The following is a 19,970-nucleotide window of genomic DNA, read 5'->3' on the forward strand; positions in this document are numbered from 1 at the left end:
GTTAGAATGATGGGGTTAGATTGATTGGGTTAGGGTTAGAATGATGAGGTTAGGGTTAGATTGATGGGGTTAGGGTTAGATGGATGGGGTTAGACTGATGGGGTTGGATTGATGGGGTTAGGGTTAGATTTGTGGGGTTTTGGTTAGATTGATGGGGGTAGATTGATGGTGTTAGGGTTAGATTGATTGGGTTAGGGTTAGATTGATGGGGTTAGGGTTAGATTGATGATGTTAGGGTTAGATTGATGGTGTTCAGGTTAGATTGATGGGGTTAGGGTTAGATTGATGGGGTTAGATTGATGGGTTTAGATTGATGGGGTTGGATTGATGGGGTTGGATTGATGGGGTTAGGGTTAGATTTATGGGGTTTTGGTTAGATTGATGGGGTAGATTGATGGTGTTAGGGTTAGATTGATTGGGTTAGGGTTAGATTGATGGGGTTAGGGTTAGAGTGATGGTGTTCAGGTTAGATTGATGGGGTTAGATTGATGGGGTTAGATTGATGGTGTTCAGGTTAGATTGATGGTGTTCAGGTTAGATTGATGGTGTTCAGGTTAGATTGATGAGGTTAAGGTTAGATTGATGGGGTTAGATTGATGGGGTTAGGGTTAGATTGATGAGGTTAGGGTTAGATTGATGGGGTTAGGGTTAGATGGATGGGGTTAGATTGATGGGGTTGGATTGATGGGGTTAGGGTTAGATTTATGGGGTTTTGGTTAGATTGATGGGGGTAGAGTGATGGTGTTAGGGTTAGATTGATTGGGTTAGGGTTAGATTGATGGGGTTAGGGTTAGATTGATGGTGTTCAGGTTAGATTGATGGGGTTAGATTGATGGTGTTCAGGTTAGATTGATGGTGTTCAGGTTAGATTGATGAGGTTAAGGTTAGATTGATGGGGTTAGATTGATGGGGTTAAATTGATGGGGTTAGATTGATGGGTTTATGGTTAGATTGATGGGGTTATATTGATGGGGTTAGGGTTAGATTGATGGGGTTAGATTGATGGGGTTAGGGTTAGATTGATGGGGTTACATTGATGGTGTTAGGGTTAGATTGATAGGGTTAGGGTTAGATGGATGGGGTTCGATTGATGGGGTTAGATTGATGGGGTTAGGGTTAGATTGATGGGGTTAGATTGATGGGGTTAGGGTTAGATTGATGGGGTTAGGGTTAGATTGATGGGGTTTTGGTTAGATTGATGGGGGTAGATTGATGGGGGTAGATTGATGGGGTTAGAAATGGGGTTAGAATGATGGGGTTTTGGTTAGATTGATGGGGTTAGATTGATGGGGGTAGATTGATGGGGTTAGAAATGGGATTAGAATGATATGGTCAGGGTTAGATTGATGTAGTTAGATTGATTGCTCTTATGCTTTACACTATTTTGGTTTTCATTAGATGTAGGTATTCACACCCTGCATGGAGCACAACATTAAAGACAGTTTTCATACAGGTTGAACCTACAGTACATGGAGCACAACATGTTGATGTTTCAGGGTGTCAGGGGTATATAGTAGCTGGTTAGAGGGACCTGGTGTTGTTATGGCTGTGGTGTTGTTATGGCTGTGTTGTTGACGTTGTTGTTTTTTCAGGGTTTGAGGAATATCCGGTACCTGGGTAAGGGAACCTACATCGACTGCGCCCTCGCTAACATGACACAGGAAATGACACGTTTGCCCTCTAACCCCGGAGCGCTGCGATTCGCTGTCGTCATTACCGACGGTCACGTGACAGGAAACCCGTGCGGCGGGGTGAAGGTGACGGCCGAGCGTGCGCGCGACGAGGGCATCAGGATGTTTGTGGTCGCGGCCACGAAGAACGTGGACGAGACGGGTCTGAGGGAGATCGCTAACTCTCCGGCCAACGTCTACAGAAAAGACTTCCTGGCTGTCGACCTCAGTGGCAACAGGCCTGTTATACAGCTGGACACTATAGACCGCATCATCAAGACCATGGTAACACACACACACACACACACTAACATACTGTTATACAGCCGGACACTATAGACCGCATCATCAAGACCATGGTAACACACACACACACACACACACACACACACTAACATACTGTTATACAGCTGGACACTATAGACCGCATCATCAAGACCATGGTAACACACACACACACACACACACTAACACACTGTTATACAGCCGGACACTATAGACCGCATCATCAAGGCCATGGTAACACACACACTAACACACACACACACACTAACATACTGTTATACAGCTGGACACTGTAGACCGCATCATCAAGACCATGGTAACACACACACACACACACACACACACACACTAACATACTGTTATACAGCTGGACACTATAGACCTCATCATCAAGACCATGGTAACACACACACACACACACACTAACACACACACACACTAACATACTGTTATACAGCTGGACACTATAGACCGCGTCATCAAGACCATGGTAACACACACACTAACACACACACACACACTAACACACACACACACTAACATACTGTTATACAGCTGGACACTGTAGACCGCATCATCAAGACCATGGTAACACACACACTAACACACACACACACTAACATCCTGTTATACAGTTGGACACTATAGACCTCATCATCAAGACAATGGTAACACACACACACACACACACACACACACTAACACACACACACACTAACATACTGTTATACAGCTGGACACTATAGACCTCATCATCAAGACAATGGTAACACACACACACACACACACACACACACACACACACTAACATACTGTTATACAGCTGGACACTATAGACCTCATCATCAAGACCATGGTAACACACACACACACACACACACACACACACACACTAACACACTGTTATACAGCTGGACACTATAGACCTCATCATCAAGACCATGGTAACACACACACACACACTAACATACTGTTATACAGCTGGACACTATAGACCTCATCATCAAGACCATGGTAACACACACACACACACACACACACTAACACACTGTTATACAGCTGGACACTATAGACCTCATCATCAAGACCATGGTAACACACACACACACACACACACACTAACACACTGTTATACAGCTGGACACTATAGACCTCATCATCAAGACCATGGTAACACACACACACACACACACACACACACACACACACACACTAACATACTGTTATACAGCTGGACACTATAGACCTCATCATCAAGACCATGGTAACACACACACACACACACACACACTAACACACTGTTATACAGCTGGACACTATAGACCTCATCATCAAGACCATGGTAACACACACACACACACACACACACTAACACACTGTTATACAGCTGGACACTATAGACCTCATCATCAAGACCATGGTAACATAACATACTGTTATACAGCTGGACACTATAGACCTCATCATAAATACCATGGTAACACACACTGTGATGATCATATTCAATAAACATTTTTCATGTTTAAGTAAAATATTTTGTATTTTCCTTTTTCTAGACCCATCTGGCCTATCAGGAGGTGAGACTGAAGAGAGAACCACACAATGTTACCATACAAGCAATCTACAATAACCTATTATATTTGATTAGATATGATTATATACTATTAGATATGATTATATACTATTATGTATGATTATATACTATTATATATGATTATATACTATTAGATATGATTATATACTATTAGATATGATTAGATATGATTATATATTGTTATATATGATTATATACTATTATATATGATTATATACTATTATATATACTATTATATATGATTATATATTATTATATATGATTATATACGATTATATACAATTAAGTATTATTATATACTATTATATATGATTGTATACTATTATATATGATTATATACTATTATACATTAATATATACTATTATATATGATGTTGTACTATTATATATGATTATATACTATTATATAAATGATTATATGCTATTATATAAATGATTATATATGTTTATATACTATTATATAAATGATTGTATATTTTTATGTATACATGATTATATACTATTATATATAGTTATATATGATTTTATACTTATATACTTTTATATATGATTATATACTATTATATAAATGATTATATATGGTTATATACTATTATATAAATGATTGTATAGTTTTATATACATGCTTATATACTATTATATAAATGATTGTATAGTTTTATATACATGATTATATACTATTATATATGGTTGTATATGATTATATACTATTATATAAATTATTATATATGATTATATACTAATATATACTATTATATATGATTATATACTAGTATATAAATGAATATATATGATTATATACTATTGTATAAATTATTATATACTATAATATAAATTATTTTATACTTTTATATACATGATTATATACTATTATATACTAGTATATATGATGATTTACTATTATATAAATGATTATATATGATTGTTTACTATTATATACTAGTACATATGATTATTTACTATTATATAAATTATTATATATGATTAAATACTATTATATAAATTATTATATATTATTCTATACTATTATATATGATTCTATAGTATTATATATGATTCTATACTATTATATACTATGATAACAGATGCACAAGATGTTGATATTGATACCTGTATTCCATGCATGTGGTCTCTCAGTGCTACAAGGTGAAGTGTCTGGAGACAGATGGACCCCCTGGACCTGAAGGACACAGAGGACAGAAGGTACACGCTAGAGTCCTGGACGGTCCGTTTGTTTATCGACTCCACACGCTGGCCACATCAATCCCGAGCCCCACCCAATATCCGACACCAGGACATAATTTTCTCTGCAGACCGACCCACATAGAGTTGTTTCCGAGAGCCGATACGTTACCTGCAAAATAACATACATTTATTGAATTGTTTTTGTGATTCCAGAGTACTGGGCTATTAGTCTTCTCCCTGTATGAAGGAATTTGTCTACATGTCTATTCAACATTTACAGAAAAGGAAACCATGCCATGAATTAAGAATGATATATTTTTATTTCCATATTGCGATGCGTCTCTGAAATCACTTTTTAGCCTTCCTACCTAATGAAAGCCTATAGCCGACACTAAACAATACCTTTACATTCAATATTGTTTAGATCATCAAATAGTTTAGGCCTAATTCAACTTCAATAAACTTGTCCCAAAATGGAATATGGAAGAATAGGCTACTCACATTTTTACCAGCCGTATTGGTTTACAAGTCATATAGCATGCATATGGTATAATGAACGGATGTAATACATCCTTAAGAGTCTATTGACCCACCAGTGAGTCCATCTAAGTAACATAATAAAAAATCCCAATCAGAATCCGTCAATTGAAACTGGAGGTATTATGGGCTGCATCTCAATCCATCACATCCGCTGATTTCAGCAAAAAAGAGGTCATTTATTTAGTAGGCCACTCAAACGTTTACCAGCCGCACCAGTTTACCTGCGTACGGCGTCATGAACGAAAGCCTGAATTTATTTAATAATCAAGTGATAAAAACAATAGGCCTACCTGGTTGCACTTTGTGAAGGATGTGTATCCATCTACCGTGTTGTTGTCCTTCCAACGTGGGGATTTAAATCCCGCAGCACCTGTTTCCAACGTGGGGATTTAAATCCCGCAGCACCTGTTTCCAACGTGGGGATTTAAATCCCGCAGCACCTGTTTCCAACGTGGGGATTTAAATCCCGCAACGTGTTAGCCGAGTCCCTGATCATAACCTTTCTGTTTGTTCCTCTGGGTAGGTGAAGCCAGGCTATCCAGGGAATGTAAACTTGTCAGCGTGTCATATTCTTACGTGAGGAGAGGGAACATAAGCTCTATGCGTGGACAAATCAGAACGTTTCAGCACCGCACAAATAATGGCCAGTTCCCTGCTCCACTCTCGCCTGCATGGCTGGTGGCCTAGGTGAGGTCTGCCTGCGTGGCTGGTGGCCTAGGTGAGCTCTGCCTGCGTGGCTGGTGGCCTAGGTGAGGTCTGCCTGAGTGGCTGGTGGCCGAGGTGAGGTCTGCCTGCGTGGCTGGTGGCCTAGGTGAGGTCTGCCTGCGTGGCTGGTGGCCTAGGTGATGTCTGCCTGCGTAGCTGGTGGCCTAGGTGAGGTCTGCCTGAGTGGCTGGTGGCCTAGGTGAGGTCTGCCTGCGTGGCTGGTGGCCTAGGTGAGGTCTGCCTGCGTGGCTGGTGGCCTAGGTGAGGTCTGCCTGCGTGGCTGGTGGCCTAGGTGAGGTCTGCCTGAGTGGCTGGTGGCCTAGGTGAGGTCTGCCTGCGTGGCTGGTGGCCTAGGTGAGGTCTGCCTGAGTGGCTGGTGGCCTAGGTGAGGTCTGCCTGCGTGGCTGGTGGCCTAGGTGAGGTCTGCCTGCGTGGCTGGTGGCCTAGGTGAGGTCTGCCTGAGTGGCTGGTGGCCTAGGTGAGGTCTGCCTGCGTGGCTGGTGGCCTAGGTGAGGTCTGCCTGCGTGGCTGGTGGCCTAGGTGAGGTCTACCTGCGTGGCTGGTGGCCTAGGTGAGGTCTGCCTGCGTGGCTGGTGGCCTAGGTGAGGTCTGCCTGCGTGGCTGGTGGCCTAGGTGAGGTCTGCCTGCGTGGCTGGTGGCCTAGGTGAGGTCTGCCTGCGTGGCTGGTGGCCTAGGTGAGGTCTGCCTGCGTGGCTGGTGGCCTAGGTGAGGTCTGCCTGCGTGGCTGGTGGCCTAGGTGAGGTCTGCCTGAGTGGCTGGTGGCCTGAGGTGAGGTCTGCCTGCGTGGCTGGTGGCCTAGGTGAGGTCTGCCTGCGTGGCTGGTGGCCTAGGTGAGGTCTGCCTGCGTGGCTGGTGGCCTAGGTGAGGTCTGCCTGCGTGGCTGGTGGCCTAGGTGAGGTCTGCCTGCGTGGCTGGTGGCCTAGGTGAGGTCTGCCTGCGTGGCTGTTGGCCTAGGTGAGGTCTGCCTGCGTGGCTGTTGGCCTAGGTGAGGTCTGCCTGCGTGGCTGGTGGCCTAGGTGAGGTCTGCCTGCGTGGCTGGTGGCCTAGGTCAGGTCTGCCTGCGTGGCTGGTGGCCTAGGTGAGGTCTGCCTGAGTGGCTGGTGGCCTAGGTGAGGTCTGCCTGCGTGGCTGGTGGCCTAGTTGAGGTCTGCCTGCGTGGCTGGTGGCCTAGGTAAGGTCTGCCTCGCCGCTCACAGAATTCTCAACACAATGCAACACAACAAGCTACTGGGTTTGTGAAAATTCTATTATCTTGGTTTAAAATGTTTCTGACCCGCGAGCCCACCCAGGGGTTGAAAAATGTTTTCATTCCACCCTCCAGTATATATTTTTGCACCTCACCCGCGGGAAACTGTGGGTGTCGGACCACGATGCAAGACTCTACCACACACACACAAGCACACAAACACACACACACACACACAAACACTTGTTCTGACTCTGTTGTGTGCTACAGGGAGCTAAAGGAGACAACGGCAACCCCGGTCCTAAAGGCGATAGGGGAAGACAGGGCGACCCCGGCATCGAGGGTCCCATCGGTCACCCAGGAGTCAAGGCAAGTCTCCAGGCTCCTCCCATTCACACACACGACCAGTAATAATGTCTTAAATACACTACCCTTAATAATGTCTTTAAATACACTACCCTTAACAATGTCTTAAATACACTACCCTTAACAATGTCTTTCAATACACTGCCCTTAATAATGTCTTAAATACACTACCCTTAACAATGTCTTAAATACACTAGCCTTAACAATGTCTTAAATACACTACCCTTAATAATGTCTATAAATACACTACCCTTAATGTCTTTAAATACACTACCCTTAACAATGTCTTTAAATACACTGCAGGTAATAATGTATGGAGAAGCTAGAGACGTGGCTACTAGTAATAATGTCTTCATCTGTAGTGACTCAACCAGTAATACTGAAGGTCTGACTGGTTCTTTTCTCTCTTGCGCTTCTATAGGGTGAAATAGGTATCAAAGGTGAAAAGGTGAGGTCAATATTTATTATCCATTGATTATCTATTAATAATTGATTATAAGACCTGCTCATCATGTGACTGAAGCACAGGAGGTTGGTGGCACCTTAATTTGGGAGGACGGGCTCGTGGTAATGGCTGGAGCGGAATTGCTGGAATGGTAACAAATACATCAAACACGTGGTTTCCATGGTTTCCAGGTGGTTGATGCCATTCCATTCGCTCCGTTCCAGCCATTATTATGAGCCGTCCTCCCCTCAGCAGCCTCCACTGGACTGAAGGTAGTCAAGGTGAAAGGTTATGGATTATTGCTGTGTGTTTTCAGGGGGAGATCGGAGCTGAGGGGAAGAAGGGTGTGGCCGGCCTCGCTGGACGCAATGGGACAGACGGACAGAAGGGGAAAATCGGACGCATCGGTGCTCCCGGCTGCAAAGGAGATCCAGGAGACAGGGTATGTTCTGAGAAACCTGACTAGATCCAGGAGACAGGGTATGTTCTGAGAAACCTGACTAGATCCATGAGACAGGGTATGTTCTGAGAAACCTGACTAGATCCAGGAGACAGGGTATGTTCTGAGAAACCTGACTAGATCCAGGAGACAGGGTATGTTCTGAGAAACCTGACTAGATCCAGGAGACAGGGTATGTTCTGAGAAACCTGACTAGATCCAGGAGACAGGGTATGTTCTGAGAAACCTGACTAGATCCAGGAGACAGGGTATGTTCTGAGAAACCTGACTAGATCCAGGAGACAGGGTATGTTCTGAGAAACCTGACTAGATTCAGGAGACAGGGTATGTTCTGAGAAACCTGACTAGATTCAGGAGACAGGGTATGTTCTGAGAAACCTGACTAGATCCAGGAGACAGGGTATGTTCTGAGAAACCTGACTAGATTCAGGAGACAGGGTATGTTCTGAGAAACCTGACTAGATCCAGGAGACAGGGTATGTTCTGAGAAACCTGACTAGATCCAGGAGACAGGGTATGTTCTGAGAAACCTGACTAGATCCAGGAGACAGGGTATGTTCTGAGAAACCTGAGGAGACCCAGGGTATGACCTCAGTGTGTGTGTGTAATATATGTGTGTGTGTGTGTGTCTCGGGCAGGGTCCTGATGGTCACCCAGGAGACGCGGGCGACGGTGGTCTTCCTGGAACAGATGGAGAGAAGGTACCTCTATAATCACTATACAACCCCCTATAATCACTATACAACCCCCTTAATCACTATACAACCCCATATAATCACTATACAACCCCCTATAATCACTATACAACCCCCTCCCCTATAATCCCTATACAACTCCCCTATAATCACTATACAACCCTGCCTATAATCACTATACAACCCCCCATAATCACTATACAACCCCCTATAATCACTATACAACCCCCTATAATCACAATACAACCCCCATATAATCACTATACAACCCCCTATAATCACTATACAACCCCCTATAATCACTATACAACCCCCTATAATCACTATACAACCCCCTATAATCACTATACAACCCCCATATAATCACTATACAACCTCCATATAATCACTATACAACCACTTCTGTAATCATCAAACCGTCTCTGTACAATCACCACAAAATCACTGTACAATCACCATACAATCGCTAATCACTGTGTTTCTGTCTGCAGGGAGATCCCGGTCGTTCAGGAAGAGCAGGCCCCCTCGGCCCGGTGGGAGACTCTGGACCTAAGGTACACAGGAAGTCACTTCTTACATCTAACCCCTGACCCTCAGACTGTGTCTACCTGACCTCTGTGCTCTTCTCTGGTCATTGTGTCAGGGACCTTGATAGGAAAATTATAGGTAATTGTTTAAAGTTTATAGGTCATGGGTTATGGCTAATAGGTCATGGGTTATGGTTAATAGGCCATGGGTCAGAGGTCATGGGTTAGAGGTTATGGTTAATGGGTTAGAGGTCATGGGTTAGAGGTCATGGGTTAGAGGTCATGGGTTATGGTTAATAGGTCATGGGTTATAGGTCATAGGTTATATGTTATGGGTTAGAGGTCATGGGTTAGAGGTCATGGATTATGGTTAATAGGTCATGGGTTATGGTTAATAGGTCATGGGTTAGAGGTCATGGGTTATGGGTTAGAGGTCATGGGTTAGAGGTCATGGGTTACGGTTAATAGGTCAGGGTTAGAGGTCAGGGTTATAGGTCATGGGTTAGAGGTCATGGGTTATGGTTAATAGGTCATGGGTTAGAGGTCATGGGTTAGAGATCATGGGTTAGAGGTCAGGGTTAGAGGTCATGGGTTATGGTTAATAGGTCAGGGTTATAGGTTAGAGGTCAGGGTTAGAGGTAAATGTGTTCAAGGCTATGTCATTTCTAGCTTTTTGGGAGCCCTACGTAAGATTTGGTTGGGACCCCCCACCTCGCGAGCAAAACATTTTATTGACATTTTGAGAGAAAAATGTGCAGCTTTAAAGTCAATGTCCTGCAATTCTACACATTTTAACATGCGTTTGAGAGAATATTTAGCCGTTTTTAAGCTAATTTCCAGCTATTCTGCACATTTTGCCATGTCATTTCTCATGTCAATATGATATCTGAATGAGAGTGACTAGCAAAATCAATGTGGGCCCCCTGTAGGTTAGGGCCCTTGGGCACATGCCTTGTGCCCGGTTAATAATTTGGCCATGAATTGCTACAAGGTTTAGATAGCTGGGTAGACTGATTTACATAGCAATCTATAACATGTTATCTGACATGATTGACTGACAGTGACAGACATAACAATAGAAAATCAAATGATGCACAACCAAGTTTCAAAATGGCACCTTGTGTATGCTACTATTCTACCTCTCAACATGAAGCTGAGACCCAGACTGACTTCCTTTCCTTCTCTTGTGTATTCTACCTCTCAACAGGAAGCTGAGACCCAGACTGACTTCCTTTCCTTCTCTTGTGTATTCTACCTCTCAACAGGAAGCTGAGACCCAGACTGACTTCCTTTCCTTCTCTTGTGTATTCTACCTCTCAACAGGAAGCTGAGACCCAGACTGACTTCCTTTCCTTCTCTTGTGTATTCTACCTCTCAACAGGAAGCTGAGACCCAGACTGACTTCCTTTCCTTCTCTTGTGTATTCTACTTCTCAACAGGAAGCTGAGACCCAGACTGACTTCCTTTCCTCCTCTTGTGTATTCTACCTCTCAACAGGAAGCTGAGACCCAGACTGACTTCCCTTTCAAGCGGACTTTGGGCCCTAAGCAGCCACTTATGTCCAGTGCCTAGAAAAGGCACTGGTCAAGGTCATGGGCTAGAGGACAGGCTTAAAGAATTCTAGGTCATGGGTGAAAGGTCATGGGTTAAGGGGTGAATAACCCTGTTGTTGTCTTCCTTCTCCTCAGGGTGAGAGAGGGAGTGCTGGCACACCTGGCTTCCCAGGAAACAAAGGAACGCCAGTAAGAATCTCTACTCTACACACACTTTACCTGTCCAATATATATATATATATATATAATAATATATATATACATATATATATAACTTGACCTGTCCAATATATATATATATATATATATATATATATATATATATATATATATATATATATATAACTCTACCTGTCCTATATATACAATAATATATATATATATATATATATATATATATATATATATATATATATATATATACATAACTCTACCTGTCCAATACATATATATATATATATATAAAAACTCTACCTGTCCTGTGTGTATATATATATATATATATATATATATATATATATATATATATATATATATGTGTGTATAACTCTACCTGTCCCATATATATATATAATATATTGTATAACTTTACCTGTCATATATATATAGAATATATTGTATAACTCTACCTATCCCATATATATATATAATATATATGTATAACTCTACCTATCCTATATATATATATATATATATGTATAACTCTACCTATCCTATATATATAATATATATGTATAACTCTACCTATCCTATATATATATAATATATATGTATAACTCTACCTATCCTGTATATATAATATATATGTATAACTCTACCTATCCTATATATATATATATGTATAACTCTACATGTCCCATATATACAGCTCTGGAAAAAATTAAGAGACCACTTCAAAATTATCAGTTTCTCTGGTTTTACTATTTATAGGTATGTGTTTGGATAAAATTAACATTTTTGTTTTATTCGCAGAGAATGACAGCTGGTCAAAATAACTAAAAAGATGCAGTGTTGTCAGACCTCAAATAATGCAAAGAAAATAAGTTCCTATTCATTTTTAAACAACACAATACTAATATTTTAACTTAAGAAGAGTTCAGAAAAAAATATTGGTGGAAAAACCCTGTTTTTCAATCACAGCTTTCATGCGTCTTGGCATGCTCTCCACCAGTCTTTCACATTGATGTTGGGTGACTTTATGCCACTCTTGGCACAAAAAGTCAAGCAGCTCGGCTTTGTTTGATGGCTTGTGACCATCCATCTTCCTCTTGATCACATTCCAGAGGTTTTCAGTGGGGTTCAGGTCTGGAGAGATTGGGCTGGCCATGACAGGGTCTTGATCTGGTGGTCCTCCATCCACACCTTGATTGTCCTGGCTGTGTGATATGGAATAGCCTTCACTTCTCAGAACAAGAATAGACTGACGAGTTTCAGAAGAAAGGTCTTTGTTTCTGGCCATTTTGAGCCAGTAATCGAACCCACAAATGCTGATGCTCCAGATACTCAACTAGTCTAAAGAAGGCCAGTTTTATTGCTTCTTTAATCAGAAAAACAGTTTTCAGCTATGCTAACATAATTGCAAAAGGGTTTTCTAGTGATCAATTAGCCTTTTAAAATGATAAACTTGGATTAGCTAACACAACGTGCCATTGGAACACAGGAGTGATGGTCGCTGATAATGGGCCTCTGTACGCCTATGATGATATTCCATAAAACATCTGCCATTTCCAGCTACAATAGTCATTTACAACATTAACAATGTCTACACTGTATTTCTGATCAATTTGATGTTATTTTAATGGACAAAAAATTGCCTTTTCTTTCAAAAACAAGGACATTTTTTAAGTGACCCCAAACTTTTGTACGGTAGTGTGTGTGTATATACAGTTGTGGCCAAAAGTTTTGAGAATGACACAAATATTAATTTTCACAAAGTCTGCTGCCTCAGTTTGTATGATGTCAATTTGCATATACTCCAGAATGTTATGAATGTCAGATGAATTGCAATTAATTGCAAAGTCCCTCTTTGCCATGCAAATGAACTGAATCCCCCAAAAACATTTCCACTGCATTTCAACCCTGCCACAAAAGGACCAGCTGACATCATGTCAGTGATTCTCTCGTTAACACAGGTGTGAGTGTTGATGAGGACAAGGCTGGAGATTATTCTGTCATGCTGATTGAGTTTGAATAACAGACTGGAAGCTTCAAAAGAAAAAGTGGTGCTTGGAATCGTTGTTCTTCCTCTGTCAACCATGGTTACCTGCAAGGAAACATTGCTTTGCACAAAAACGGCTTCACAGGCAAGGATATTGCTGCCAGAAAGATTGCACCTAAATCAACCATTTACTGGATCATCAAGAACTTCAAGGAGAGCGGTTCAATTGTTGTGAAGGCTTCAGGGCGCCCAAGAAAGTCCAGCAAGCTTCAGGACCGTCTCTTAAAGTTGATTCAGCTGTGGGTTCGGGGCACCACAAGTACAGAGCTTGCTCTGCTCTTTTCCCTTATATATATATATATATGTATAACTCTACTTGTCCTATATATATATATGTATAACTCTTCTTGTCCTATATATATATATATATATATATATTTATATATATGTGTGCATGTATAACTCTACTTGTCCTATATATATATGTATAGGTGTGTCCAAACTTTTGACTGGAACTGTACATAGAATGAGCTGTAATGTAACAAAATGTGGAAAAGATCAAGGGGTCTGAATACTTTCTGAATGCCCTGTCTACTGTAACTCAAGTTTTCCCACTGTATAATGCACTGTGGCTTACATGTGTGTGTGTGTGTGTGTTCTAGGGAACCGCTGGAGGCCCGGGAGTCAATGGAGAACTGGTGAGAACCTCTGAAGCACTACATGATGTCAAACACAATGAGATCTATATACATTGGATATTAGCTCTGTGTCTGATGGTTTGCTGAGAGGTCAAATCAAAATCAAATTGTATTTGTCACATGCGCTGAATACAACAGGTGTAGACCTCACAGTGAAATGCTGAATACAACAGGTGTAGACCTCACAGTGAAATGCTGAATACAACAGGTGTAGTAGACCTCACAGTGAAATGCTGAATACAACAGGTGTAGTAGACCTCACAGTGGAATGCTGAATACAACAGGTGTAGTAGACCTCACAGTGAAATGCTGAATACAACAGGTGTAGTAGACCTCACAGTGAAATGCTGAATACAACAGGTGTAGTAGACCTCACAGTGAAATGCTGAATACAACAGGTGTAGTAGACCTTACAGTGAAATGCTGAATACAACAGGTGTAGTAGACCTCACAGTGAAATGATGGTTGAAAATGAAAAATGAAACGCAAGAAAAGGAACAATGCCTCTAATAAGGTTAGTATCACACCTCATGTAGTCTAGCCCATAGTCCTATATGTTTTAATAAGGTTAGTATCACACCTCATGTAGTCTAGTCCATAGTCCTATAAGGTTAGTATCACACCTCATGTAGTCTAGCCCATAGTCCTATAAGGTTAGTATCACACCTCATGTAGTCTAGCCCATAGTCCTATAAGGTTAGTATCACACCTCATGTAGTCTAGCCCATAGTCCTATATGTTTTAATAAGGTTAGTATCACACCTCATGTAGTCTAGTCCATAGTCCTATATGTTTTAATAAGGTTAGTATCACACCTCATGTAGTCTAGCCCATAGTCCTATATGTTTTAATAAGGTTAGTATCACACCTCATGTAGTCTAGTCCATAGTCCTATATGTTTTAATAAGGTTAGTATCACACCTCATGTAGTCTAGCCCATAGTCCTATAAGGTTAGTATCACACCTCATGTAGTCTAGTCCATAGTCCTATATGTTTTAATAAGGTTAGTATCACACCTCATGTAGTCTAGCCCATAGTCCTATAAGGTTAGTATCACACCTCATGTAGTCTAGTCCATAGTCCTATAAGGTTAGTATCACACCTCATGTAGTCTAGCCCATAGTCCTATAAGGTTAGTATCACACCTCATATAGTCTAGCCCATAGTCCTATATGTTTTAATAAGGTTAGTATCACACCTCATGTAGTCTAGCCCATAGTCCTATATGTTTTAATAAGGTTAGTATCACACCTCATGTAGTCTAGTCCATAGTCCTATATGTTTTAATAAGGTTAGTATCACACCTCATGTAGTCTAGTCCATAGTCCTATAAGGTTAGTATCACACCTCATGTAGTCTAGTCCATAGTCCTATATGTTTTAATACGGTTAGTATCACACCTCATGTAGTCTAGCCCATAGTCCTATAGGTTAGTATCACACCTCATGTAGTCTAGTCCATAGTCCTATATGTTTTAATAAGGTTAGTATAACACCTCATGTAGTCTAGTCCATAGTCCTATAAGGTTAGTATCACACCTCATGTAGTCTAGCCCATAGTCCTATAAGGTTAGTATCACACCTCATGTAGTCTAGTCCATAGTCCTATATGTTTTAATAAGGTTAGTATCACACCTCATGTAGTCTAGTCCATAGTCCTATATGTTTTAATAAGGTTAGTATCACACCTCATGTAGTCTAGCCCATAGTCCTATAAGGTTAGTATCACACCTCATGTAGTCTAGCCCATAGTCCTATTAGGTTAGTATCACACCTCATGTAGTCTAGCCCATAGTCCTATAAGGTTAGTATCACACCTCATGTAGTCTAGTCCATAGTCCTATAAGGTTAGTATCACACCTCATGTAGTCTAGTCCATAGTCCTATATGTTTTAATAAGGTTAGTATCACACCTCATATAGTCTAGCCCATAGTCCTATATGTTTTAATAAGGTTAGTATCACACCTCATGTAGTCTAGTCCATAGTCCTATATGTTTTAATAAGGTTAGTATCACACCTCATGTAGCCTAGTCCATAGTCCTATATGTTTTAATAAGGTTAGTATCACACCTCATGTAGTCTAGTCCATAGTCCTATATGTTTTAATAAAGTTAGTATCACACCTCATGTAGTCTAGCCCATAGTCCTATATGTTTTAATAAGGTTAGTATCACACCTCATGTAGTCTAGCCCATAGTCCTATATGTTTTAATAAGGTTAGTATCACACCTCATGTAGTCTAGCCCATAGTCCTATAAGGTTAGTATCACACCTCATGTAGTCTAGTCCATAGTCCTATATGTTTTAATAAAGTTAGTATCACACCTCATGTAGTCTAGTCCATAGTCCTATAGGTTAGTATCACACCTCATGTAGTCTAGTCCATAGTCCTATAAGGTTAGTATCACACCTCATGTAGTCTAGCCCATAGTCCTATATGTTTTAATAAGGTTAGTATCACACCTCATGTAGTCTAGTCCATAGTCCTATATGTTTTAATAAGGTTAGTATCACACCTCATGTAGTCTAGTCCATAGTCCTATATGTTTTAATAAGGTTAGTATCACACCTCATGTAGTCTAGTCCATAGTCCTATATGTTTTAATAAGGTTAGTATCACACCTCATGTAGTCTAGTCCATAGTCCTATATGTTTTAATAAGGTTAGTATCACACCTCATGTAGTCTAGCCCATAGTCCTATAAGGTTAGTATCACACCTCATGTAGTCTAGTCCATAGTCCTATAAGGTTAGTATCACACCTCATGTAGTCTAGTCCATAGTCCTATATGTTTTAATAAGGTTAGTATCACACCTCATGTAGTCTAGCCCATAGTCCTATAAGGTTAGTATCACACCTCATGTAGCCTAGTCCATAGTCCTATAAGGTTAGTATCACACCTCATGTAGTCTAGCCCATAGTCCTATAAGGTTAGTATCACACCTCATGTAGCCTAGTCCATAGTCCTATATGTTTTAATAAGGTTAGTATCACACCTCATGTAGTCTAGCCCATAGTCCTATAAGGTTAGTATCACACCTCATGTAGTCTAGTCCATAGTCCTATATGTTTTAATAAGGTTAGTATCACACCTCATGTAGTCTAGCCCATAGTCCTATAAGGTTAGTATCACACCTCATGTAGTCTAGCCCATAGTCCAATATGTTTTAATAAGGTTAATATCACACCTCATGTAGTCTAGTCCATAGTCCTATATGTTTTAATAAGGTTAGTATCACACCTCATGTAGTCTAGCCCATAGTCCATATGTTTTAATAAGGTTAGTATCACACCTCATGTAGTCTAGCCCATAGTCCTATATGTTTTAATAAGGTTAGTATCACACCTCATGTAGTCTAGTCCATAGTCCTATAAGGTTAGTATCACACCTCATGTAGTCTAGTCCATAGTCCTATAAGGTTAGTATCACACCTCATGTAGTCTAGTCCATAGTCCTATAAGGTTAGTATCACACCTCATGTAGTCTAGTCCATAGTCCTATATGTTTTAATAAGGTTAGTATCACACCTCATGTAGTCTAGCCCATAGTCCTATAAGGTTAGTATCACACCTCATGTAGTCTAGTCCATAGTCCTATAAGGTTAGTATCACACCTCATGTAGTCTAGTCCATAGTCCTATAAGGTTAGTATCACACCTCATGTAGTCTAGCCCATAGTCCTATATGTTTTAATAAGTTTAGTATCACACCTCATGTAGTCTAGTCCATAGTCCTATAAGGTTAGTATCACACCTCATGTAGTCTAGTCCATAGTCCTATAAGGTTAGTATCACACCTCATGTAGTCTAGCCCATAGTCCTATATGTTTTAATAAGGTTAGTATCACACCTCATGTAGTCTAGTCCATAGTCCTATAAGGTTAGTATCACACCTCATGTAGTCTAGTCCATAGTCCTATAAGGTTAGTATCACACCTCATGTAGTCTAGTCCATAGTCCTATATGTTTTAATAAGGTTAGTATCACACCTCATGTAGTCTAGTCCATAGTCCTATATGTTTTAATAAGGTTAGTATCACACCTCATGTAGTCTAGTCCATAGTCCTATATGTTTTAATAAGGTTAGTATCACACCTCATGTAGTCTAGTCCATAGTCCTATAAGGTTAGTATCACACCTCATGTAGTCTAGCCCATAGTCCTATAAGGTTAGTATAACACCTCATGTAGTCTAGTCCATAGTCCTATAAGGTCAGTATCACACCTCATGTAGTCTAGCCCATAGTCCTATATGTTTTAATAAGGTTAGTATCACACCTCATATAGTCTAGTCCATAGTCCTATTAGGTTAGTATCACACCTCATGTAGTCTAGTCCATAGTCCTATATGTTTTAATAAGGTTAGTATCACACCTCATGTAGTCTAGCCCATAGTCCTATAAGGTTAGTATCACACCTCATGTAGTCTAGCCCATAGTCCTATAAGGTTAGTATCACACCTCATGTAGTCTAGCCCATAGTCCTATAAGGTTAGTATCACACCTCATGTAGCCTAGCCCATAGTCCTATAAGGTTAGTATCACACCTCATATAGTCTAGCCCATAGTCCTATATGTTTTAATAAGGTTAGTATCACACCTCATGTAGTCTAGCCCATAGTCCTATAAGGTTAGTATCACACCTCATGTAGTCTAGCCCATAGTCCTATAAGGTTAGTATCACACCTCATGTAGTCTAGCCCATAGTCCTATATGTTTTAATAAGGTTAGTATCACACCTCATGTAGTCTAGTCCATAGTCCTATATGTTTTAATAAGGTTAGTATCACACCTCATGTAGTCTAGCCCATAGTCCTATATGTTTTAATAAGGTTAGTATCACACCTCATGTAGTCTAGCCCATAGTCCTATATGTTTTAATAAGGTTAGTATCACACCTCATGTAGTCTAGCCCATAGTCCTATATGTTTTAATAAGGTTAGTATCACACCTCATGTAGTCTAGTCCATAGTCCTATAAGGTTAGTATCACACCTCATGTAGTCTAGCCCATAGTCCTATATGTTTTAATAAGGTTAGTATCACACCTCATGTAGTCTAGCCCATAGTCCTATATGTTTTAATAAGGTTAGTATCACACCTCATGTAGTCTAGTCCATAGTCCTATATGTTTTAATAAGGTTAGTATCACACCTCATGTAGTCTAGTCCATAGTCCTATATGTTTTAATAAGGTTAGTATCACACCTCATGTAGTCTAGCCCATAGTCCTATAAGGTTAGTATCACACCTCATGTAGTCTAGTCCATAGTCCTATATGTTTTAATAAGGTTAGTATCACACCTCATGTAGTCTAGCCCATAGTCCTATATGTTTTAATTAGGTTAGTATCACACCTCATGTAGTCTAGCCCATAGTCCTATATGTTTTAATAAGGTTAGTATCACACCTCATGTAGTCTAGTCCATAGTCCTATAAGGTTAGTATCACACCTCATATAGTCTAGTCCATAGTCCTATAAGGTTAGTATCACACCTCATGTAGTCTAGTCCATAGTCCTATAAGGTTAGTATCACACCTCATATAGTCTAGTCCATAGTCCTATATGTTTTAATAAGGTTAGTATCACACCTCATGTAGTCTAGTCCATAGTCCTATATGTTTTAATAAGGTTAGTATCACACCTCATGTAGTCTAGTCCATAGTCCTATATGTTTTAATAAGGTTAGTATCACACCTCATGTAGTCTAGCCCATAGTCCTATAAGGTTAGTTTCACACGTCATGTAGTCTAGTCCATAGTCCTATAAGGTTAGTATCACACCTCATGTAGTCTAGTCCATAGTCCTATAAGGTTAGTATCACACCTCATGTAGCCTAGCCCATAGTCCTATATGTTTTAATAAGGTTAGTATCACACCTCAT

General features: G+C 40.5%; 1 protein-coding gene across 4 annotated transcripts in view; it reads left to right on the forward strand.

Annotated features, from left to right (window-relative positions):
- The window catches only part of LOC112237223 (collagen alpha-2(VI) chain), a 69,122-nt gene that overhangs the window by 4,361 nt on the left and 44,791 nt on the right, over positions 1-19,970 (forward strand). For all 4 annotated transcript variants that reach the window (XM_042329272.1, XM_042329270.1, XM_042329271.1 and 1 more), the window contains exons 5-14: positions 1,593-1,955; positions 3,512-3,532; positions 4,687-4,752; positions 7,457-7,555; positions 7,974-8,000; positions 8,314-8,439; positions 9,096-9,158; positions 9,644-9,706; positions 11,368-11,421; positions 14,053-14,088. In XM_042329272.1, the coding sequence (XP_042185206.1) occupies positions 1,593-1,955; positions 3,512-3,532; positions 4,687-4,752; positions 7,457-7,555; positions 7,974-8,000; positions 8,314-8,439; positions 9,096-9,158; positions 9,644-9,706; positions 11,368-11,421; positions 14,053-14,088 (918 nt within the window). The remainder of the gene's footprint in view (positions 1-1,592; positions 1,956-3,511; positions 3,533-4,686; positions 4,753-7,456; positions 7,556-7,973; positions 8,001-8,313; positions 8,440-9,095; positions 9,159-9,643; positions 9,707-11,367; positions 11,422-14,052; positions 14,089-19,970) is intronic.

The sequence above is a fragment of the Oncorhynchus tshawytscha genome, linkage group LG10, assembly GCF_018296145.1.
Source record: "Oncorhynchus tshawytscha isolate Ot180627B linkage group LG10, Otsh_v2.0, whole genome shotgun sequence".
Classification (NCBI taxonomy): Eukaryota; Metazoa; Chordata; class Actinopteri; order Salmoniformes; family Salmonidae; genus Oncorhynchus; species Oncorhynchus tshawytscha.